Here is a 24,090-nt window from a genome sequence, read left to right as displayed (position 1 = left end):
ACATGCCAGAGGAGGTATACGTGTTACGCGCACATACACGACTAATAACAAATCAAACAACGCGCCATAAGTCGCTTAAGAATTCGCCGTTAAGGCAGACGTAATCAACTATTACAGCCGGTTGTCATTTCTTTTTAACAAGACCGACTTCAATTGGTCTTGCTTCTTAACATAGGACTATACGATGACACAAACAAATATTTTATCAGCGCATTCAATTCCACGCATTAAAACTTGAGAGCACTGAAGTGAAACGCACTGAAAGCGGTAGATACGGTTATGCGGATATGTAGAGTTGCAGCCATATCCAGCGTCTCGGCAACCAATCATAACCGCCGTAGCGCGTGCTTGCTCGAACAAACGAAGACCGTCCGAACGGCTCAAATTTGAATGCGCAAAGGAGCGATGTGTTCGCACGTAGTGAAAACGCGTGGTGAAAGAAATTAGAAAGTACGGTCACAGCGTCGCAAGTTTTTCTGCAGTTCGCTTGCTAGGTGCTAACATGCTGCAAATGCGCCGCTTCTAAACGGGTTGTTCCGCTTGCTGCTTCTGCTGTTTCCTTAGGAAGTCCTCTTATCATTGCAGTAAGTACCGGTCCTAGTAAGTTGTCTCTGTGGCATTTGGTAACCCTTTCGGTTTTACGTGCCTTTTCTGTCCCCTTCGTGTCAAATTCAGTTATGCTCACTGAAGTGCTTTTTAATAGTTCACATATTATGCAATTACATGTGCCACTGTGAGAAAAAGCATGGACAGGGAAGCCGTGGTTCTGCTGGGGCAGTGTCGACTCGTTGCCTACTTTCAAACGCCTCCCATACCTGCATGGTTGATTTCACGCTTCCGCTTTTACAGATCAATATTCATTAAGCGGCTCTCTATTCTGTTTGTCGCATTCATTTACTATTAACTGTTGATGAAGATTGCTGAATTTCAACGTATCGGATTTGTTACGCGCTTGAACGAATGTGTCGGCCAACTTTGCAGTGAATCGCGCCAGCTCATTGCGCAGCCAAATACCAAGCGCACCGCTTCTGACTGATGCTGCTTAACTGCTGTACCTCCGCAATTTTTTTGTTCTTTCATTCTCCCTTTAACTGTTTTCGGACAGAACATTTTATTTGCTTTTTTTTTTTCTTCTACAGACTTCTCGCGAAATGGACACCGAGAAAACCATCCCCGTTAGAGTAGCGGTACGCTGCCGTCCACTCGTGTCCAAGGAGCTAATTGAAGGATGCCAGGTCTGCACACGACCATTACCGAATGAGAAGACTGTAGTTATCCGTGGTGAAAAGACGTTCACGTACGATTACGTTTTTGGTGAAGAATCGAGCCAAGCTGCTGTCTACGATGCCTGTGTCTCCAGCCTACTTCCCAAGATATTTGAAGGTGAGTGTACCTCAGCGAAACGACCTCTCAGTCTTCCCCTTCAAAAAAAAAAAAAAAAAAAAAACTAACAAACAGAATACCTTCTTTTCAATTTCTTTCTTTTGGATCCCCCGTATAAGCTGGGTTCGAAAATCGCGAAAAAGATAGCAGCGTCCTTTGGTACCTTTCTTGCATGACATTTAAGCTGAACAGCGGTGCTGGTTCATTGTTGCAGTGCCAACATTTTGACATTTGTCATACTATCAGGTTCTGATGAACTCTATGTCTGTGACTGAAATGAGGAATCAGTGCTATTTTACATGCTCATACGTTTCTTGTTGGCTTGTTCTCTGTACCTCTGCTGTTCATTGCTGCACTTTCCCTTCTCAGGAGGCATTTTGGTGCCATATATGTGGTTGCTTTCCTAGAAGAGATGCTGGGAAGGCAGCATTATTGTGTCGCTGTGCTCACTAGCATTATTTATTTAAAAAGTAGACTTTTGCACTTTAAATGCTTTAGTTGTACTGAATAAAATGCTGGTTATTGTAGTTTTGTTCCAAAGCGCACAATTAGACCTGAACCATCGTGCACTGCTTATCTGGTTTTGCGGTGCTGTTTATTGCACTGATGAATTACCGCAACAGCACACGAGATGAACTGTCCAATCTGTAGAAGTGTACTCCTATTTCATGAGTAAAGAAATGGCTGGCAAAGGCGCTTAACGGCAGTAACGCGTGAAGATGATGCAAGTTTGCCCGCTGTTTTTTTTTTTTTTTTTTGTTATTTTTCAATAGTGACGGCCTGTGAGTAGCTTCAAATTACAAAGAGCCAAATGCAAGTCATTTCATGCACGCATATTAAACTACTTTGCATTAGCTCTAGGTGTTGAGTCAATATATGTTTTTTTTTACAATATCTAGACTTTGAAATATCCTTGCAGCCGTAGCAGGCAATTTTTTTTTAATGCATACAATTTCATAGTTTGAATTCATGAGCACACAATGTAAGGGAAATGCAGAACCACTTCTTCTTATAGAGATCTTTTTGGGAGGTAAAGATACAGTTGAAGACTGTCTTGGAACAATGTCTTGCTATGTTTAGCGAAGTATTTAATGGGTGCTTTAGGCTCTAATTGGGAGGTAGGAGGCCTAATTGAGGCCTGCCCCACCACGATGGCGCAGTGGTTGGTACAGCAGTCGAGGGCCCTGACCGAATCCCGGCTGTGATGGCTACTTTTCGATGGAGGCAAAAAGCAAGGTGCCTTTGTGCTGTGCGATGTCAATGCACGTTAAAGAACGCCAGGTGGTCTTAATTTCCAGAGCCTTTCATTACAGCATCTTCCATAGTTCGAGTCTCTTTGGGACGGTAAACATTGTAAACTGAGCCAAATCTAAGCCCTTTAGTGCAACTTGGCTAGAGGAAATGACAATTAAGATGATGACGTACGAGTGCAATATGTGAAAGACTGGCAACTTAGCATAGGGAGAAACTTTCCATAGAAATGGCACAGTGGTCTAACATAGGAAGATTTCTTTTTTTTTTTTTTCTGAACGGTTGCGCGAATGAGGGTTCACAGCCAGCCCTGTGAATTCAGAGACTACGGGCTTCTGCATTAAAAAAAATTTCAAAATTACAAACTACAGAAGACGTGAAGTTAAATAATGAAGCATTGAGTAGCTTTTTCTCAGCCACGCAACTCCATTGTTTCATCTATGTTTCTGGTCGAACTCCATAGGTGCAACAGGTGGTAAGAACTCAAACCAAAACCATGCTTTTTATCGACTGGGCCTGATCACAGCCTGGCCCACGCTAGCATGGTATTCTAGTGCTGTAGTTACAATATAATTCCCTGCAGTAATAATATCTGCAGCATACACTATGCCCTGTGCATCATAGATATACTGGCACGGTAATCTTTCATGTGTAGCATACCAAGCATCATATTTTGCACCAGCTGAAATTGAACAGCTGCGCACACATTGCTTCTTTCTGTTCGGTGTCTTTAGGCTGAAAGTGCCCAGATCAAGCAGTGTGCATGAGAGAAGACTCGCACCATTGAAACCCGAGAAAACCTAGGCAAATGCTATTTCCTATTGTTTTTGAGGACTTAATTGAAAAGTGCAAATTGTGTAATAATTTTAGGTCGGGAGCGCTTTCACTGAAGAAAGAAATCTCATGCTGCCAGTTAGATCCAAACTATGGCCGAGTGAAGGCAGTGGCTGGCTTGGCTTTTGCTTTTGAATGCATTCGTGTTATGTGTGGTTTAATCTCGCGTTTTTCCTGTTGTCACACTAAACTTTAAACGTGCATTCTGTCTGCCTTTAGTTCTAGTGACAGTGGGTGTCTTTTGTGTTAATAAGCCCCCCTCATCTCCTTATATTCGCTTGATCGAACTGTGTAATCCACAAAGAGTTCATGCCGGTGGAGATGTTTGAAACCTTCGAATTCTGCTCTGTGTTCAAGGCTTCAACGTCACGATCCTCGCTTATGGTCAGACCGGATCCGGCAAAACATTTACTATGGGCACCTGCTGTTCTTCCAATGGCGTCAACTCTGAGGATGCAGGCATCATCCCTAGGACAGTCCAAGATATTTTCAAGCACATCGCGGAGAGCACAGGCAAAATTTTTCTTGTGCGAGCTTCGTTCCTGGAGGTGAGTGTATTTTTAAAAACGGGAACATTTAAATTTACGGCATCGGCTGATGTTTAAAAGATAGGCCCAATCAATTTTAAAGCGATAAACTGCTGGAGCTGTTCTAGCCGCTAGAGCAGGCACCAGGTGGGCTAAAATGGTATAAAGCAAAACTAACTGGAGTGTTGCCACCCCTGACCGGGAACGGAAGTGCAAATGGCAACAAGATCCATCTGTGCTTTAAACAGAATGGGATCATGGTAGACATCGTAGCCAAACGAAGCACTGGTGTCAACTTCTGGCTGAATCATTTGTGTGAAGTCTTAAGTTTAGCCAAGGAAAATTTTTTTTTAGCCATTATTTGCTCACTGCTGTTTTGTGTATGTCCTTATTGGTTTCGAAGTAACACCACATGGTGTTTGCACATCAAGGGCCTTTTCTTTTTGTTTAATGCAAAATTCCTGAGGTGAATATTCGAGTGTAACTTAATTTTTTCACTGGGCTTGATGTCTAATATGGGCCTAAATGGAGGATGCATCATGTTTGCAATGTGAAACCAGCTTCTCATAGATTTAATGGCGTTGCCAATTTCTTGCAGATATACAAAGAGGATGTCTACGACTTGTTCTCGAAAAGCCCTGATCGAGAACCACTGGCAATTCGGGAAGATCAAGCTGGCACCATAAAGGTGAGTCTTCACTAGTATATTCCACTTGACTCGTAGGTAGTTCGAGTAGTGTCTGCAAAAAAAAAATAAAGTAGTCATATGTGGCGTAAATAAGCTGCCTCATACGTCAAGGCTCATAATGCATCAGCGACTGGGCGAGGCTTGCTCGTTCGGATGCATTCTCAAAGTTCTGTGAATAAATTTCTGTCCATTGCACTGGACATAATCGCGGCGCTTGTTTTTTGGTGACCAAACCTTTGCGTTTTTGGATTATTCATGGCAGTTACTTTGGTTAGTGTTCCTTGTGTGCCTTTTCTTTGTAACTAAGGGGGTGGGGGGAGGGGTTACTAGAAGTTCTTGTGGTTCCTTTCGTTCCCATCTGCAGTTATCACCCTATTCAAGAACACTTGCCGATACATAATATGTGCTTTCCTTTTAAATCTTATGTTCACAGGTCACCAACCTGACCGAACTCAACGTGACTACCCCTGCGGAGACAGTCCGGCTCCTCGAGATTGGCTCTGCATCTCGGAGTACAGCATCAACCAACATGAACCTGCGGTCTTCACGGTCACACGCTATCTTCACTTTGATTGTGGAGCAGCAGGACAAAGAGGATGGTGGCTCCACAAGAGTCTCAAAGTTCCACCTCGTCGATCTGGCCGGCTCTGAACGGGCTGGAAAGACAAAGGCAGTTGGCGAGAGGCTTAAGGAAGGTTAGTTACTTAGGTTTCAAGGTTTGAGCTCGTAATTTTTGGTGGACGACCCCAATAATGGGAATTGCACAAAATGGCACAAGTGCAACAGGCACATAGGCACAATAGTCGAAGGGCAGCAAAAGGTAGATGCAATGTATAGTATTTAGAATAGGGCGGATTACTGTTGCACTGCCTTATATAGTCAGAGATTTCTATCATTTTTCTTCTTTTGGGGGGAGGTCAAGAATGTACATTATTCGTGCAGCTTGCCCTCTACCAGGTACTGTGTGCAGCTTTGATAATGGGAGTTCTTATAATTTTTATTGAAGCCCAGCACTTGTGATGTAGTGACTGACATCTCTTTACAATATGCTTTAACTTCATGGCTCACGCAAGTGGTCAGGAGGACACCTTACCCACTTGTCTGTACGTAGCTTATGTCGCAGGGGACTTGAGTCTCTGCGTAAATCATCTTTTGTACTCACTGCATAAAGTAGTATTTTAGTGCTTCATTTTGAAAGAGCTAGTGCTTGTGATAATAATTTCCATCCTGTTTTTCTCATTCCTTTTTTTCTGCCATTTGGCTGGCACCACACTTTTATATATTTTTTCGTTTCTCAGTGCCAAAATATGGCTGAGCATACACTTAATTTACAGGCATCAACATCAACCGTGGCCTCCTGTCGCTTGGCAACGTCATCAGCTCTCTATGTGACGGTAACCTTCACATACCGTACCGGGACTCCAAATTGACCAGACTGCTTCAAGGTGCGTACAGAAATTTGCCATCTGGGTCTCTCCACTTCTGAGTTGTACATAGAGATTGTGACACATACTGTATGTTATGCACAGCAAATTGTACAATTTCTAATCTGTGTCAGTGACATCTCATCTCGCTTACTAGAAGTACTAGGCATCAACATCTTCAGTATTTCAGGGAATCATGAAACATGGTCTTATCTATATATTATGCAGCTTTCTATGCCACATATTGGTTGTTGCAAAGTCATGAACATGGTTTGCTGCAGTAACGCCTGGATACTTTGATATGCCGTTTATGTATAAAATTATAACAGGCGTGCAAGCTTGCGTACAGCATTGTGTTGCCTTATCTTACTCTTGAATAGTTTGTGTAGCAAGCTTGCCTGAATGCTAGTGAGGAAATAATGTTGGCATACACACATAAGTTAGCACTGCTTTTTTGTCCTCCTCGCATGAAAACATAGCAGCATTTTTCTGAACGGGAGCCGCCTACCTCGTTTGAAAATGCGGTCATTGCAGTTCCGACTATTCGCATCATTGCCTTTCTCTACGACTGTCCTGTCTTGAAGTTCGTCATTGTTCAGCCCTGTTCTTGAGATCATCTGGATGCTGGTATGCCCAGAGCTAATGAGGCCTCCAATTGTGCTGCAACCATGTGTAACTGCTTAGAATGTAATAGAAGTAAGTTTTGATTTGTGTCTTGGTGTTTTGTGTATTTAAATAATATAACACAATTTTTATTTCTATTAAATTTGAGAAGTATTTTTAGCATTAAGTTTTGTGTGATGTAAACTACCCTTGCTCACTCTGTTTGTACAAAGAGTGCTTCTAAAAACTGTTGCAGTGCAGCTGTAAAGCGGTAACCGCATGAGGCGACAACCCCTAGCGATCCGTCGCGCGACGCCGCCGCCAACGCCTGTCGTCGCTGGTGCATACCGCACGGAGCGACGGCGCTCAGTGACAGAGGAGAGTTTTCAGCGTTGCTCCGTTACCGCCGCCTCGTCATTCGGTCAAGGGGAATGCAATCACGCTGTATCCCATTTCTAACACTTAACAGCATGAAGTACGATAAAACACTGATGAAATTTCTTGTAACGCATCGTATTTTAAAGGGTCACAGCGCAGCGGTGCGTTACTATACACTGCGATGCCGACTTGCATTGCAAGCAGCGACTTTCTCCTGCTCCTTTTGGAAATTAACAATATCAAGCCACGCTAACCTTTTTCTTTCTTTTATTACCCTTCCAAGCTTTTAATGAATTATCTCGATGCACTCATATATATACACGGATAAGACGAAGTGAGCGCGTGAAGGCACCAGGTTCTTCGCCCAAACCGGACTAGGAAAACTAACTTCACACGCAATAAAAAGAAAAAAAAAGCCAGAACGGAAGTTGAGCACCCTAAAGCCCTCTGCGATTGGCTGCCTCGCGAGCTGCTTCCGGGCGACACGCGAAATTTTCTAAAAACCCAGAAACCGAGCGACGGCGACGAGCGGCAATGCTTTGGCGGCCCTCAGCCCGTCGCGCGGCATGTCGCCGCGAATTGTCGCCTCATGCGGTTAGCGCTTAATGAGGCCACCCTTGATGAAGTTGGGGCTTTCATTGCATAGAAGACAAAAAAAAAAAAAGATTAGGTGCTGCCACCACTAGCCGATTTTGTTAGCAGATGCCTGCATCAACAATGATTTTCAGACATGAATCTGAGAGGCTAGGGTGCACTGCCATTTGCTTCGAAACGGCGACAGCCTCTCCTTTTCTTGCAAGGGCTTAACGAATCGATCGGCGGGGAAAATTTTCTGTATTTTTTTTATGGTTCATAAATGAATATTTTGCCACCAAGCTAGCTTCAGCATAGCCAAGTCAATTTTTACTATCAGTAATTTAATGAAGCCGTCTGCAGTGTTAATTCGATATGCTCATGGGCATACAGATTATTATTTGCAGGTAGCACTGTGTTTTGTTTGCTTTATCTTAAAAATTCCTCACTTTGTAGCACTCAGTTTCCTCTTCACGACTTTATTTTTCCAGATTCACTGGGGGGCAACAGCCACACCGTGATGATTGCCTGCATTAGCCCGGCAGACAGCAACCTGGAGGAGACCCTCAACACCCTGCGCTATGCAGACAGGGCTAGGAAGATCAAAAACAAGCCGGTTGTCAACTTTGATCCGACCCAAGCAGAGATCGCTCTCCTTCGCCAGCAGGTGAGATCCCCTATTCTGTATACACCAAGGGCTTATCCTTGCGTTGCAGCATTCGTAGCATTTGGATGATCTCGCACTAATGGCTTTCAATCAGTGGTTTTGCAATTATATAAGCTGGCAGGGCCTTTGAAATGAGCACATATGCATACAAATTAAGTCTGCAGTGACTACCACACTCAATTCCTGCATAACAGAATGCATTCTGCTGTTGAAGCTTTTCTTTGCTTAAACTAAATGCTGACCGCTCAGTGATGTGGTTGGCGTACTGAAAGCCAGTCTCCTACATGCTGCTATATTATGGATGATTTGTGCCAAGCCTGTTTGTGTCAAACCCCGCCAGGGTGGCACATTGGTTACGGCGCTCGACTACTGTTCCCAAGGATGCGGGATCGAATCCCGGCCTCTGCGGCCGCTTTTCGATGCAAGAGAAAAGCAAGGCACCCGTGTGCTGTGCGATATCAGTGCACGTTAAAGAACCCCAGGTGGTCGAAATTTCCGGAGTCCTCCACTACGGCGTCTCTCATAGCCTGAGTCACTTTGGGACGTTAAACCCCACAAACCAACCAACCAACCTGTCTGTGCCAAAAGTCCATATTTTCTTCAAGAGCGAATTTCTCGGGCACTGCACATAACCTTGCACCCGTGTTAGGTGGCACCAGCGGAAGGTTTAATTTTTCAAAGAATCCTTGAATTGGTTGCTGATACATGGGTTGGCACCATATTTAGACCCTGTCTTTTGTCAGCCCATGTAGTAAAAGTGTAGCCAAAACAAGCCTGTACCGCGTAGGGGTTTACTTTGGCCATCCCTCAGCCAGTGGCTGTCATAGCTTAGTTGGTCAAGCATCTCGGGTCAAGGGTTTAGATGTTCCTGACTGTGCTTGATAAAAATTTCGGGGAAAATAAATTAAACTGCTAATATCCTGACAATTTTTATGCCTCTTGCTTATTTGTTAGTCAAGCATCAAAAAGCTGGTTTCAGTGTTGATTGTAAGTCATACAGAGAACCGCGGACCATGCCCCATTGTCCAATAGTTATATACCAGTTGTGCCTCGCTGTAGTAAAACCTGCTCACAGTAACTGCAAAATGGCTCTTGTATATTGCCGGTTATAAGTAGACTCAGAATATCAACTCCTAACTTGCGAAACCTTCACCCCGAATATAGGCTGACCCTAAATCGTGCTGCTGCTATAGCTCGCCAATAAGTTCTTTTGAAGACAGAGTCCCTCAAAGACGTTTATTCGTACATGAAACTTCTCTTAAGATTCATTGTTGTTCGCAAGAAGGACGCAGTCTTGGTCATCCGAGTCACTGCTTTTTAAGTTCACCCGGAATAATGACCAAGTCACATCCAGCTTCCGCTACTGCTTTCTTCACCTAATCAGTGATGTCGTTCGGAAGGAGGTCGCGGTGAACATGCAGTGGGGCTTCAGCAATGCATCGGAACGCCTGTACCACACTAGACGAAACTACTCACAGTTTCATTGTTAAAGAAACATTTTTGTTCACCCGAACCTGGCACTGCACTTTCGTGGACACTCTTCAATTAGGCATGTCAAATCAGACTGGAGCCTGGATGACGTTCCCGATCTGATATAGCAGAAAAGAATGTTTTGCACTCGGGTTATTCACTCTGGGCAAAAATGCACTCTTTTTCTCTTCATATGCTTTGGGTATCTCCTGGCATATGGTCGTGCATCTCCTTAAGCTTAGGCCGTTCCACCTCATAAACTTTGTTACCCATTTCATAGACACCTTGAAGTCTGTGTGTGGGATGCACATCTCCACTACGACAGCACGCGCCTTCACTTCCACGTCACCATATCAAACCCTAAGGCTCTTGCTTCTTTGGTCGTGAACCCAGCCTCGAACTGAATCTTCAGCAGCAGGGTATTGTCCATACTTCGGTCCACGCAAGGAGCTGTATGTAGCAGTCTATGCAAATATTTTGCTTCTTTGCTTTCTTCAATCATTCACATACTTTTATGACACGTCAAACTTCCACCCTGCTGCTATGTTTTCTGATTCTGCGTAGAGGATCACTTGCTGCTTGAAAGCTGCGATGTATTGTTGCCGAGGTTGCGGTGGCATGTTGGGGTCTGTCGGGCACACAAATCGTGCACATCACTGACGGTAAACTACCTGGCACCAACGAAGCAAAAAGCAGAAGCGGTGACAAGGGACTAAAAAATGTGCGAAGACCCTTGTGAGAGCATAGCTTGTCACGTGATTTGATTGGATTGAAGCTGAGGCACAGCATTGGCAGCTTTTACCTGGAATGCCTGTGGTTCGTCTACAAAGCATATCTGTCGTATGAAAACAAATTTGGGACATATCTTTAGATGAATTCCTGTTTTTTAAGCACCCTGCTTTTCTATTTTGTCCGACAGCTATTGCAAAATTATGCTTGAACGCATGTGATATTACTCGTAGCTTGGCCAAAATTACTTTTAATTCGCGTATAGGTCGAGTTTGACTCCGCACATAGGTCAGCTCTCGACCCCCCGCCCTGAACTTTGGAAGGTCATTTTTGAAAGAAAGGTTGATTAAAAATTGGCAATATGCAGCAGTATTTTGGAGGCTTGCTTACTCTACAAGATGAAGCCCTTCATTTTTAACGCCAGCTTGTATTTTAGTTATCTGTACCAAGAAGAGTATGTATTGTTTCAAAGAGAAGAAAGACATCTGAACAGGTGTCTATAAAGCTTCCTCCCTCCCTCTCTCCAAAAGAAATTTGTTAAATCAAGGGTTGGGTTCTGAGTACTCAAGCTTTGATATTTACTGCATTGTGCAGTTTTACAGCTATACAGCTGCCAATGGGTGCCCAAAGATGCTCAGCCGACTTGGTTCATGTACAAAGTTATTGTGGGAGTGCTTTTAGGAGAAGCACGCCTTGCAGGGTCATGGCATGCAGTTGATATGTCAAATGTTCTGCTGAATGAGAGCTGGATAAACTTACCTGTCGCCTGCAGGCATGGATTACTTCTGGAGTTGTGCTCCTTCAGTGCCTTCAGGAGTGTGGTCGGTAGTATTTACTGTGACTGGAAATTTTTCAGCATCCCTAAACCCTTGCAGTTGGCATATGTTTAATTGTTCAACACTCCTTTTCTTGCATACAATGCTTCGCAGCTCCAGGAGGCCAAGATAGAGCTCATGAGATGCAGAGCAGTTCAGGGTGACGGAGGAGCAGAATCTGTTGGCACTGACGACGACGAGTCAAAGAAGGAGTTGGCGATGGTGCTCTCGCGCAACACGCAGCTGGAGAGCGAGAACAAGCGCTTGGTCACGGAACTGCATCAGGCGCTGGACCAGCTGAGTGAACAGTCGGAGCGCCTGATCCTCGTGAGTGCCTTGTTGCGCGGGGTGGTTTTGAAGTAGGCTTAGCAGGAGCCAAGCCTACTGGCTGTCCAGATTTGACCTTCAAGCGGTGTGGCTATGAGTATAAGGCACCATCCTTACCCCAAAATCTCCAGCTTCTTGACCTTAAAAAAGGTGGTGTGTCGTTGACCTGATTAAGTGTTAGTGTCCACCATTCTGTAGTGTCTACCCAGAAGTATACTGCACCTTCCTTTCCCTAAAGCCTAACTTAAAAAAAAAAATATATGAATAAATAAAAAAAAAAAAAGTTGGATTGAAAAGGCTGTGTTTCAGGGATTATCCCTCTTTCACTTGTGTCAGTAGGTTTAAATTAACTTCAGAATAAGTTCAAAATAACTTAATGCTTAAACCCTCACAGTTTATTTAAACAGGGTTCCACACAACCCCTGGGTTTCTTGGACTTCACTCTTTGCTTCCCTGAACTTCTAGATCCATGGATGCCTTGACCCGTACCTTTGTGGCTCTGTCCTTGGGACATGCCAAGAATAGCTCTTCAGAATAATGGCCTTGGTTTTAATGGGGGCGAAGTTAAAGTGCTCGTTTTGTGAAATATTTGTGCATAATTTCTGGGGAACCTAAACTTATGTAATCAGTACCAGCACAATAGTGTTAAAGGCTTACAGAAAATCCAGGTTTGGCATTATCAGTGAAAAATCAGGGGCACGGCTCCGACAGGTGCTAGTTGGCAGGTGACACGGCATGCAGTGACTTGTTGTCGGATGGTGTGACGTTACGAGACCACATGGGCATGGCCAAATGGGCAGGTGCTCGGGCCCACTCGGGTTTCTCCTGTGATGGGAGCGCAGGGTGGGAATCGAACCTTCTGGGATGCTTCGATGCCAAGTCAGACACGTTGGTCCTAGGCCATGCAGGCATGTTTGTACAGTTTGGTCACTTATATGTGCTAGGTGGTTTCTCGCATAATGTGGTAGCTTATGACTATGCTCATGAGTATGTGTGAGATAAGACCCGAATAAGACTATTGATTAAGTGAGTAGCAATGTAATGGACGCAAACTGCAAAGGGGGCTGCGGACCAGAGCCATTATTTAGCCTATTGTGTCATGCCCTTAGAGGCATAGCTTAAATGTCCTCCCAATTTTTATGTAGATTGAAGTGACTTGGAATTCTGACGCTGCTACAGTGTACACTAACATGCTTTCTTTTTTTTTTCTTTCAGGGCGACTTGGAGAACCAGAAAATGAAGGAGCTGGTTATGCAGCTGTCGGAAAAAATAGAGTAAGCACACCACTTTTGCTTTTGACTTGACACAATGTTCGAAACAAGCAGGAGTTCATTTTGTGAAGTAATTTTTGTGCATCAGTTTTAACTGCACCCAAATGCCTGCCGGAAAGCAGTTGTTTCCTGTTAACATTTTTCTTTGTCCTTTCTATCCTTGTTGATCTGTCAAAGCTTCATGTACTGCTCATCAAATGAAATATAGTGCATAAACGTAGGATAGAGTGAGACAACATGGCTGGGGCAGAGAACCATGATAAATGTCTGCTTTCAGTACCACATCCTCCTACACATTAGTGCATAACACCCGTGTGTCCTTTAATGTACAGTAAAATCTTGGTCATTCAGCCTCCAACGGACCGGAAGCAAATGTTTGAATTAGCCCAAGTTCAAATTATTGAATGTCAAAACTAGCTCCGCTGGGGTGGCGCAGTAGTTACGGCACTCGACTACTGTTCCCTAGGACGCGGGATTGAATCCTGGCCTTGGCGGCCGCTTTTCGATAGAGGCAGAAAGCAAGGCGCTCATGTACTGTGCGATGTCAGTGCACGTTAAAGAACCCCAGGTGGTCGAAATTTCCGGAGTCCTCCACTACGGCGTCTCTCATAGCCTTAGTCGCTTTGGGACGTTGAACCCCTCAAACCAAACCAAAACCAAATTTTGTTAAACTGCCAAGCATTCACTTCATTGCAATAATTTTATCTAATGAATGCCTGGAATATATGGTTAGCCATACATATGTATTTCACACACTGTCACACTGTGCACACTGTCGGGAATGTTCAAGAATGGCTCCAAAATGGTGCCTACATTTCTCTTATTGCACAAACTGCCATGTTGCGTTCTGACACCACATGATCTCAAGAGCAAAGCAGAGATCAACAAGCCACATAAACCCAAAGGACAAAACAAAAAAGAAAAAAAGTTAAGTACCAGGAGAATCCAGATTCAGCAATTCCTTTTCCAGAAGTGTAATCGAGGGCTTGTCTTTCTTCCTTCTTCTTAGTTTCACTTGCACTGTATTCTCGTACGTAGCAAGGTTATTTCTGGCCAAACATCGACGTTTTTACTGCCCATAACCATACTAGCAGAGAAAGGGCTACAAATTGCAAGAGAACTTCTCCGCTGCAGTTTGTGTTTCTTGTTGTTGGCCAGCAATCGCTATGCACATTACAAATGCAAGCTGCTTCGTACTGAGCGCTTACTCATATGAGAAATGCAAATGTGCACTCATCTGCATCCCAGCAACAGCCACCTTGCCGATGCTGATGGGGATCAAGCAGCCAGCCTCCTGAAGGACCTCCAGACCTCCATCTTGGAATTCTCGGTGAGCTCTGCAGGCAGTCTTTGTTTGCTGTGCATTCATTCTGATCGCGGAATCATCCAGTGGGACATTCCCAAGGAAGAATTTTCACATTTCTATGGTTGGCATTGAGCTCCTCTTAAACCAACAATGCCAAAACCTAAATGGCTGTATGGCACAGCCTCGATGGTCCGCAAACAAACATTGACTCTCACATTTTGCCGGCAGATCGGCTGATGAGAAAGATGCTTGTGTTTCACTTTTTGATCTTTTCTTGTGTATGAAAATTCCACTGAAAGTAGCGCCTTACTTACAAAAGGGATATTGAGGAAGGGCAAATTAAATTTGGCATGTATTCTGTGTCCGCTTTCAGCGCTTTAAGAGCCACAGAAGGGTTAACAAAACGGTAGTGCGTTTGTTTGCGTGCATGCGTGCATGTAGGTATTGCTGCAAAAGAATGCGAATTTTGTCGTTCACAGTACTCTTTTTTTCTTGCACATTTGAAGACCTTATCCACTGGAAGTTGTTTATGTTCAATTTTGTTTTTTTTACCCCAGGCAGGAGAACAGAAGAGACGCAAGATGAACGAGTCTCTGTTTAAGGTGAGGCTCGGTTAATAGAAGCTTCTATTCTCCTTTCATTTTGTTTTCTGCAGGGGTTCTAAATGACCTTTTCATTCTCTCTGTGAACTACTCTTTCACCTGAAGCATGAGGCAAGTGGCAGTTTTTGCAGGAGAAGTCCATTGATTGTGATATAATAAACCCTTGTTGACGAGGGTTATGTGCAAGGTTTGCTCTCTAGCTGCTAACAGCTTTATTAATTTCTTTTTTTTTTAATGATTAAGCTCTACAATAGCAGACTGAGAAAAGTGTGAAAGATGGTAATCAGCACAAGTGGTAGAGGCACTGGAAGTATTTTTTTATGTGGTTCTCTACTCCAAAATTTAATGAAATTTTCTGCAATAATTTAGACAATATGAGGGATTAAATTTTGGTTTGAATCTTTTCAATGTGAAAATCTAGATGCTACCCCATTCTGATAGAAAAAAAAATTTGATTCCTTTTTGAGCTCTCTTTATGAAAATAGCTAAAATGATCACACTATGAATACAGCAGAACAGCAATTAAAATATTCATTGTGCGTTATCAGGAGCACTTGTATGCTTTAAAGTGAGCAAGTAAATGCTTCTTTTCTGCTTTTATATTGTTCACACTTCGTCAGCAGAAAATAAGCTAGCAGAACGTATTGATATCAAGGATTATTTTAAATCGCAGCAGCGTTGGATATTTATGGGTAGTTGTGAAATGGTAGACGTGTTCAGGGCACAAAAGAACAAGGCCACGACTGCTGTTTCCTGCCTGCCTCAGCTGTTTTTACTTACAACTGAGAAAGCCACTGCCATCTTGCTTGACTAAATGCAGTCTTTTATACGTTCTTCGTAGCAAAGACACATGCTTCGTCCGCGGTGTGGCTGATGATCCCATCATTTTCTCTTCTCGGAATTTGTCTACAACTGATCACTTCCTTGAATCAAAGGGAAAGTAGCAAGGGCGAAGGAATAATTGAAATAAGGCCCGAAACACTCTGACCTGAGGCTGAAGCTGTGAAATAAGGCTGTCAAGAGTGGATTAGGCTCATTTTTATCCATGCATCAGTACAATATTCCTCACTTTTGATTTGACGCAGGATTTGTGTGCAACTTTTTGTCTTTATTGACGGCTTTCTGGCCTCAAACCTTCAGTAAATAAGGTTTAAAATTCGGTCTCAAAATTAAGGTCCGTGGTCTTTCAACATAAGAATTCATCTGGTTTTGGTTTCTGGATTTTGCTCATTTTTAAAAAGCACTTCACTTGTCCTCTTCCCACCACTCAACCTCATTGCAGCATTGATTTTATGGCCTCTAGTCATCCGTAATTTGGCACGAGGCTTAATAATACGCATCTCTGCATTGCAACTGCTCCTACTCTCTTTTTTCCTTGTATATCCCCTCCCGCTTTCCAAGCACCTGCATGTTCTTTCCTTATTTGTGATTATTGTTCTTCCATTTCACCTCCATTCTAGAAGTCTGATGCAATCTCGCTGGTTCAATTAAAATGATTCAACTAATATATTCCTCCGTCAAACACAGGTTTCCTGCGCTTTGGTCAGCTTCAGATTTTTTTTTGCGTGTCAATTTTTTTTTTAATATAGCTAGCTTGCTTTTTTGGCAGAGGTATGGTTGTAGTTGGGGAAGACCATTTCACGTGCTGGCTGTTTTTTTGTCTAATATTGCAACCAGTTTCATTTTGCTGGGCAGGTTGACAAGCAGTCAGGTGCCGATGACAAAGAGATGACTGCCATCAAGGAGGAAGGGGTTTCCGACGACGAAGCCACGGCCTGCGAGCAGAGTCTAGCAATGCCGCTGCGTGAGCAGTTGCGCCTCGATGCAACCATGCGGCGGGCCGCACTGAACAAAGAGCTGGACGACCTGAACCGCATGCTACAAGCCAAGGAAGAACTGGCAAGCAAGATGCACATGAGCGATCAACAGCTCGAGGTCATGAAGGTTCAGTATGAGGTGAGGACCCTTGGTTGCTTTTGTTTCTTTGTTTTTGTTTGTTTGTTGCTCACTTAATGCTGAAATGTGGTATGCAGTGACTTTGAAGCTGCGGGTTCAGTTAAACTGCCGTGAAACCTGCTGGCCGTAATCGTTGTCACAATATCATGAAAGAATGTTTCAAGCTGCGTCGTTGAATCAGGTGCCTGTGAAGTAGTAAGCTAGTAGGTTCGTTATACAGGTTATCCATTTAGGAGGACAGGTGTACTGCATGCACTGTTCAGTGTAAAGATTTGGCATACCCTTTCTGTCCTCATTGCACATAACTCATCAGAGTATGGCCCCCTGAGTGCACTTTCATTTCCTACTCTTCATCTAGTGGTCACTTCAAGGATTCTGTATGCCTTAGCCTGTGGTGCCGCTTTAGGTGAATTCCTTTCTTGGTCCATCTGTTGTGGCTTTAAGCACGTTCATATGCCTCAACAAACAAGAGATTGTCCTCAGAGTACTGCAACACAATAAACTGTCATACTATTTGGCATGGTCCGGCATAAGCTGGCAAAGGTCTTACTTTTGCTCGCAGTACTACTTGGTCTGCCCTTGAAACAAGACTGAACTTGCCTAGCCCCTGTTGGCTTGCTGCTCTACTTCTACTTCTCTGCAATGACAATGTATATATTGATTTTAATGGCTGTAACTCTGCTGTTAAGTGTTCCAAAAAAAATTTTGGCTGCACGTTTCGAAGGTGGTGTCTCACAACAACTAGTTTAAACAAATGTTCAAAATGCAGATGGTCAGTGGCCCTTCAGTGCCTTAACTGATAGTTGGCACTACCTTTGTCTGTCCTGGTAACTGGTGTACTATGCTTAATATTGCTAGTAAATTCCATTTAATTAGTTCCTTTAAAACCTGAAGCAAGTTTACATTTGCACGCTGTCAGCAGCCTACTTTTGGTTGAATTGCTAGTCACGGCAGCAGCAGGTTATGAAATTTCAACTCGTTGATGCACTCCCAATTTGATTTTCTGTCCCACATACTCAGAATAGTGGCCAGTAAAAATACATTAGTTACCGCTCCTCATCAGCCCTAGTATATTCACCAAATATTGTGTGGTCATCATGTGTGTCTGCTTCAGTGAGACGGTGTGTGTGTTATCTTCAAACTGTCTGCTTCATTTGACGTGCAATTCCTTTCAATGCAGGCCACCAACCGTGAGCTCGAACGTGAGATTTCTGCCCTCAAAAAGGAGAGAGATGAGCTCTCTGCATTAATCGCAAGCCAGCAAGGATCTGCCAAAAGGTAGGAAGCTGTGGTGCCTGTCTTGGCGCTGTATTGCTGTTCTTTTTTTCACTGTTTTGATGGCTCCTTCTGTGGGATATTATTGCCTTGAACTCTTGCCTCGAATGTTCAGCCCACAGAGTGCATTAATTTGGACATTGAGTGTTTGGTGCATGCAGCGGCACCTAGAAGAACTGCATACTGTTTTATTCAAAATTCAGTTCTTTGGCCCTTTATGGTTCTAGCCTTAGTTTGGCAACAAAATAAGTCTAATTGTTGCAGAGAAATTTCGATTTGAAGGTTAATACTTTTCTGGTTTGGTTTGTAGGGTCAAAAATAAATGAGACGTTAAATCTAACGTCTCAAAGCGACTTGGGGTATGAGAGACGCCGTAGTGGAGAGCTCCGGAAATTTCGACTACCTGGCGTTCTTTAACTTGCACTGACATTGCACAGCACACGGACGCCACTCCGTTTCACCTCCATCGAAACGCAGCCGCCGGTGATGATTGGGATCAAACCCGGGTACTCTGGCACAGTAGTCGGCATTTTAACCACTGCACCACCATGGCTTTTTGTCACTTTATTTGATCCCATGACATTAGTTACAAAAACGAGAATTATGCAATACTGCGTCATCACAAACTAGAAGTGGACACTGATGGGTACAGCTTCAGATCCGCTACCAGGAAGGACTTTTTTCTTTTTTTTTTTTTTAAACAGCCTCTAGAGCAGATACTTGTATTTAACAATTAGCACAGACCTTGTTTTACTTTTTTTTCTTAGGTTGTTTTTGGAGTCTTTTACTGGCATGTTCTGGCAATTAGACCATGACAGCTGTGTCTGGAGTTGCATTAGGTCTGTGGTGTCTGTGTAATGCACTGTCATTGCAAAATTAATGCCTGAAACACCCTACCACCTTTTTTTTTCTTTCTTTACCTGCTGCAGTGTTGCAGTGGTTAAGGCGCTTGGCTACTATGCCCAAGGATGCGGGATCGAATCTTAGCCTCAGCTGCTGTTTTTCGATGGAGGTGAAAAGCAAGGCGCCCGTGTGCTGTGCGATGTCAATGCACGTTAAAGAACCCCAGGTGGTCAAAATTTCCGGAGCCCTCCACTACGGCGTCTCTCATAACCTAAGTTGCTTTAGGACATCAAAGTTCATAAATGAAACCAAAATATTTTGCTTAGAAGTAACGTTTTTTTCTGTATCCTTCCAGCAACCCTGCCAGTAAAGGCTTGGCTGAGCAACGGCGCAAGAAGATCTTGGACCTGGAAGAACGGGTGAACCAGCTGCGGAAGCAGGTCACCGACCAGTCTCGTGTGATCAGGCTCAAGCAGGACGCAGAGCGCAGCGCAAAGAAGCTCCAGCAGGAGATCCTGGTGAGCCACGGATCGCCATACTGTTTCGCAAGGCATTGAAAAATAACTGCTTGTATTTTGGTGCTGGCAACTCTGAACACTCTTTTCATGCCTTATGTCATTCAGCCGCAAATTGTAGAAGCTTTATTTTCTGCGTACCGTGATCAGGAGGAGCGCCCCTTTCAAGGTCATTGCACAGCATTCACTGTCGAGCAATCGGCAAAATAATTAAGATTCTTTATATTATGCACAATTTTATTACACTTGTATGCTCTGGATTTTCCAAGGAGCTAACCTGTATATATTAGATATAGCCGATAATTTGAAACATCCAGGTTTGATCACTTTAGATTCACCATTCTCTACCAATGTTTGGGAGGTTTCATAAATTTCTGTGGCAGGAATGGAGTCTTAAAATGTGCATCACGTTGCCACCTGGGATTGTGCTCGCCATAACAAGACCACCTATATCATCCACATGCTAAGAATCGGTTAACGCATGCACCTTATTTGGTCCAGAGTTGTTAGTCATGCTTATGAGATTCTATCTTCAATCAATAAATGACTCCTTGGTGGGTTGTCAAGACATTGCCGCAAAGTTTGCAGTTCCATTTTCAGCAAACGTTCTTCATTTCTCACAGTCGGCATGACCAGGTTTTTCTGATAAAGGTTGTGACTGTGCGCAACGCTTGAAACGTTTTAGTTTGTTTGGTCTGTAGAGGTGCACTAACAAAATACAAAGGGACAGCGCAAAATGCAAGCGCAAACTAGCAACTACACTTCATTCTCATCATCACCTCCATCGTCAAGGCTTCTGGCAAGGTGCTGAACACTTGAGAAAAGGCAAGTGAAAAGGCAAAGGAAAGGAACGAAAGAAGGCCTGTGGTTCTGCCTTATGTTCATGCTCTGTCGCATAGCCTGAAAAAAGTAGCAGAAAGGTATGAAGTGTCAGTCGTATTTTCATCATCATCATCATTTATTTACCCTTAAGGGCCCTTTTGTTAGGGCATTACATAAGGGGGGGAACAACCGTGACATAATACATTGGTCGATAATACAATAATATAAAACAGAAATACATGGTACAGGGTTCATCTTGTAACTATTCTAAAAACAAAACATCAACGTTAAACATCAAACATAACATCATAACATCAAACATCAAACATCTGCACCAAAGAAGCTGAAAAGCTTGTATGCAAAAGTTAACAGAAAAGGGGACCAAAGAATGGCCTTGCAGTGTAAAGCACAAGAACAGGTTTGTGTTCTTAGGAGGAGGAGTGCTGTACAAGATACCACTCTGTTGCGATGCGGCCTATGTCGCTCAAACGAGCAAGTGTGTGAATAAGAGGTTGTGACAGTGTAACAACGTCTCGCAAGTCGCAACTGGCAGCCTGGCAGCACTCTGCTTAAGGCGCAAATCTGAACCCTATTTATAAGAGGCCATCTATACTGCTGTGATTAAGAAACCAGGAAACTTGTAATCAGTAGAGTTCACAAAGGGGCGGTTTCAGGGCCTCTTTTGTTTCCGTTATATGTGCAGACCATGAAGCAGACTCGGGTGCAGCTGATGAGGCGGCTCAAGGAGGAAGCGGAGCGCCACCGCCGGCAGCAGTCGCAGCACGTGCAGGAGGTGCGCGCCCTCCGAAACCGGGAGCAGCAGCAGAAGGCGCAGATGGCCCGGCTGGAGCGGCAGAGCGCCATGCGCATCAACGTGCTGCAGCGACGCATGGAGGAAGCGCTCACGGCCAAGCACCGTCTAGAGGCTGCTAGCCGCCGACGCCTGGAGAAAAATGCCCACGCTTATGGCCTCGAGGGTCCCCGCATCAAGGCAAAGCTTCTTCTCAGTCCTTCATAGCTTCTCTTGTTGCAGCATCTTCTCCGCCTCTCCTTTCTTTGAGGTCTCATTGTTGTCCGCATGAAATGGCTTTGCTGCATCACAAGATCACGTGACCATTGACTTCTCAATGTCACATGACTTAAGCCACTGCACATGACGATGTTTTCAATGCTTTAAAGGATACGTTTTGAGAAGTGCAAAAGCAGCGAGTGCAACTCATGCGCCATTAATTTTCTTCCTAAGCAATTCTTCCTTTCTGACTTAGCCAGGCACTTCTCTCTGCCCTTGCTTTTTTTTCGAAATCTCGTAGTTGGTGCGCACATGAAATGACTTTGCGTAGCTAGACCATATTGTTACTGGTTGGCTAGATCATACAATCTACTACCTCTTACTAATGGTTGTGGTCACCCCCTACCCCCTCAGTTAAATACTATACCGTACTATTTACTCCCATAGTACTCGCACATTGTTTTCGCGGAAAATTGATGTCAAGTCTGGGGTGCGATAATTATGCGAGGAAAAATTTAGAGCAAATGTTTTGGAGCACTAAAAGCAAATATAAATAGTTGTGAATTTGGATTCTTAGGCCAGCTATTGTAAATATATAATCAAAATATTGCTTTCAAGCAGAACTTACCTTTGTTATAGAAGTACAGTCGCCAAAAGCACAAATTGCTAGAGCACTTCATTTGCCGCATGCAGCTCACCATCACTCCCCAAATTTCAGGGTATAATGTTAAAAGCAGACCATGCAGCTCTACTCTTGATCAGAGTCGTGATCAAAGTCCGTGTCGACACTGCAATCGCCGTCTCCAGTAACATACTCTGCAGAACTCGACGTTAAAGCTCTTGCTCATGGTTACCATGCTCTAGCACATACTCGATAGTTTTAAGCTTAAAAACTGCCCCATCGCGATGCGGCACCAAGAACTTGGTAGACGAACGCGGACGGAACGAAGGAATAGTGACAAGATATAGAGACACCTGTCAAAATGGCGAAGCGGAATATAAACGACTCAACGAGCATAACCCATGATGATGACATACTCGAGCATGCTATCGCCACCTGGTAGCGTGTACACACAACTAGGCCAGCTAGTTTCAGTAGCACTCCAAAGATAGCGCTTGCTACTACTAGCAGACGACTCTCGCAGTGGTGATTTTGGAAAAATTCCAATTTTTGACATCCAGTGTGGGGGGTGCGAGCATTATGCGAGTAAATATGGTAATTTTACCACCTCTTGACCAGCTGAGATTGCATATCTTGTCACATTATGTGAATGCCCCTTCACCTTTCTTCTTTCACAGAAGTGGCTGCAGGATGAGCTGCTTGTAGTGTCTGAAAGCAAGAAGCTGGAGCACCACGTGGCCTCGCTCATTGACCAGCGCAAGAGCATTGCTGTGGAGATCCATAGCCTCGAGAAACTGCTCAAGAACTCGGGCGAGGTGGGCCACTGTGTTTGCATGCTGCACAACTTTGTACACACCTCGGTATAGTCACCTAGAAAAACATTGCCCATTTCGGGCTAATTTCAAAAGAGTGCAATTGCAGCGCCGTCAGAAACCTATGGATTACAATGACACTTTGCTATTTTGCTCTCAAAACACTGTCGGAGTACTGGTTGCAGAGCCAAAAACAAATATTTTGTTGTTTTATGCGCCAGGCACGCAGCGGGACGCTTGAGTGACTCTGTTTGCAGACGAACTCAGAAACACCACAGCATTGCGTGTAGATGGGTTCAAGAGTTCAAGGACTGGCGTCCCACGAGAAATCCTTTAATTTCTCTACACCGCATATTCACTGTAACCTTAGTGTTGTCATCGTCGAGTAGTTGCACTGGATATTTCAGTACTTCAGTTGAGGCCAGTGTGCGATGCCAGCAGCCAGGGCTGGATTATCCAAGGTTCAAAGGGGTCAAATGAACCAGGTCCTACGTTCTCAGGGGCCCCTTGAGAACTGGAAAAGAATGGCCGATTTCGAGATTTGTTCTGAAAAATAGTCGAGCCATGCTCTTCTTGATATCAACCATGTTTAAAATTGCAGGTTATGGATTACAATGTCAAATGCTACAAAAGCTGTTCGTCACATTGTACGCTTAATCCCAGCAAGCCTCATATTTCGCCAGTCAAAGTAAAAACTTTGCACTTGCCCAAATACAGTAAAAACTCGCTAATTCGAACTTCACGTGACCGGGGAAAACGTTTGACTTATCAGATGTTTGAATTTTCGAATGGCCTTGAAAAAACTGATAAGAACCATCTGCACTACGGTAAATTTACGGTATTTACTCATGTAAAGAACCCACTCGCATAATGAACCCACCCACCCACGATTTTTACCCAAGAACTTGAAAAACAAAAAAAGGCGTCAGCCGTTAGTGCGTCCTTCTGTTTCGTGCTGTCACAGTCCACAACGTATTTCTTGGCAGTGTGCCAAGAGCTGCGCAGCGATAATATAGTGATGTGTTTACCTTTTGACGCTGGCTTTTTTTTGTTTATAGCAAGGGGGGGAAGCAAACTTGATAGAGTGCCAGCGCTTGTCCGGCTGTGCAAGTCTCATTTTCAGTATGGTCGCTTTATCATGCCATACATGATCAGGGCGGACGCCGTCTACTGCCATGTACAATAGCAGCAAACGCCTTTTAAAGCGGTGGATGCTGAAAGCTGGCGTCATGATCGCGGCCAACAGCGTGCTCTCTTTAACGGCCGATGGATGGAAGGATGGACTACTAAAAAAAAAATTCAGCATAACTCGTAACATCCATCCGAAGTCGTAGCCTTTCATGGGCATTTGCTGGGACCGCGCTGACTGTGCTAATTCTTATTTCCAA

General features: G+C 44.0%; 1 protein-coding gene across 3 annotated transcripts in view; it reads left to right on the top strand.

Moving 5' to 3' along the window:
- Nucleotides 1-311: 311 nt before the first annotated feature.
- LOC146196686 (chromosome-associated kinesin KIF4-like) overlaps nt 312-24,090 on the top strand; it is a 39,019-nt gene continuing 15,240 nt past the window's right edge. Inside the window, exons 1-16 of one of the 3 annotated variants that reach the window (XM_084598460.1) lie at nt 312-584; nt 1,140-1,383; nt 3,826-4,016; nt 4,594-4,683; nt 5,117-5,378; nt 6,018-6,128; nt 8,153-8,328; nt 11,457-11,669; nt 12,885-12,943; nt 14,189-14,270; nt 14,804-14,848; nt 16,544-16,804; nt 17,985-18,082; nt 19,278-19,440; nt 20,963-21,250; nt 22,568-22,705. In XM_084598460.1, the coding sequence (XP_084454586.1) occupies nt 1,152-1,383; nt 3,826-4,016; nt 4,594-4,683; nt 5,117-5,378; nt 6,018-6,128; nt 8,153-8,328; nt 11,457-11,669; nt 12,885-12,943; nt 14,189-14,270; nt 14,804-14,848; nt 16,544-16,804; nt 17,985-18,082; nt 19,278-19,440; nt 20,963-21,250; nt 22,568-22,705 (2,409 nt within the window). In that variant the 5' untranslated portion in view covers nt 312-584; nt 1,140-1,151. The remainder of the gene's footprint in view (nt 585-1,139; nt 1,384-3,825; nt 4,017-4,593; nt 4,684-5,116; nt 5,379-6,017; nt 6,129-8,152; nt 8,329-11,456; nt 11,670-12,884; nt 12,944-14,188; nt 14,271-14,803; nt 14,849-16,543; nt 16,805-17,984; nt 18,083-19,277; nt 19,441-20,962; nt 21,251-22,567; nt 22,706-24,090) is intronic. The other 2 variants (XM_084598462.1, XM_084598461.1) reach the window with 2 other exon arrangements.

This window comes from Amblyomma maculatum, chromosome 3 (genome assembly GCF_055883805.1).
Source record: "Amblyomma maculatum isolate TAMU_Amacu chromosome 3, ASM5588380v1, whole genome shotgun sequence".
NCBI lineage: Eukaryota > Metazoa > Arthropoda > Arachnida > Ixodida > Ixodidae > Amblyomma > Amblyomma maculatum.
The sequence above is the reverse complement of the archived record's forward strand: the minus strand, read 5'-3'. Positions and strand labels throughout refer to the sequence as shown.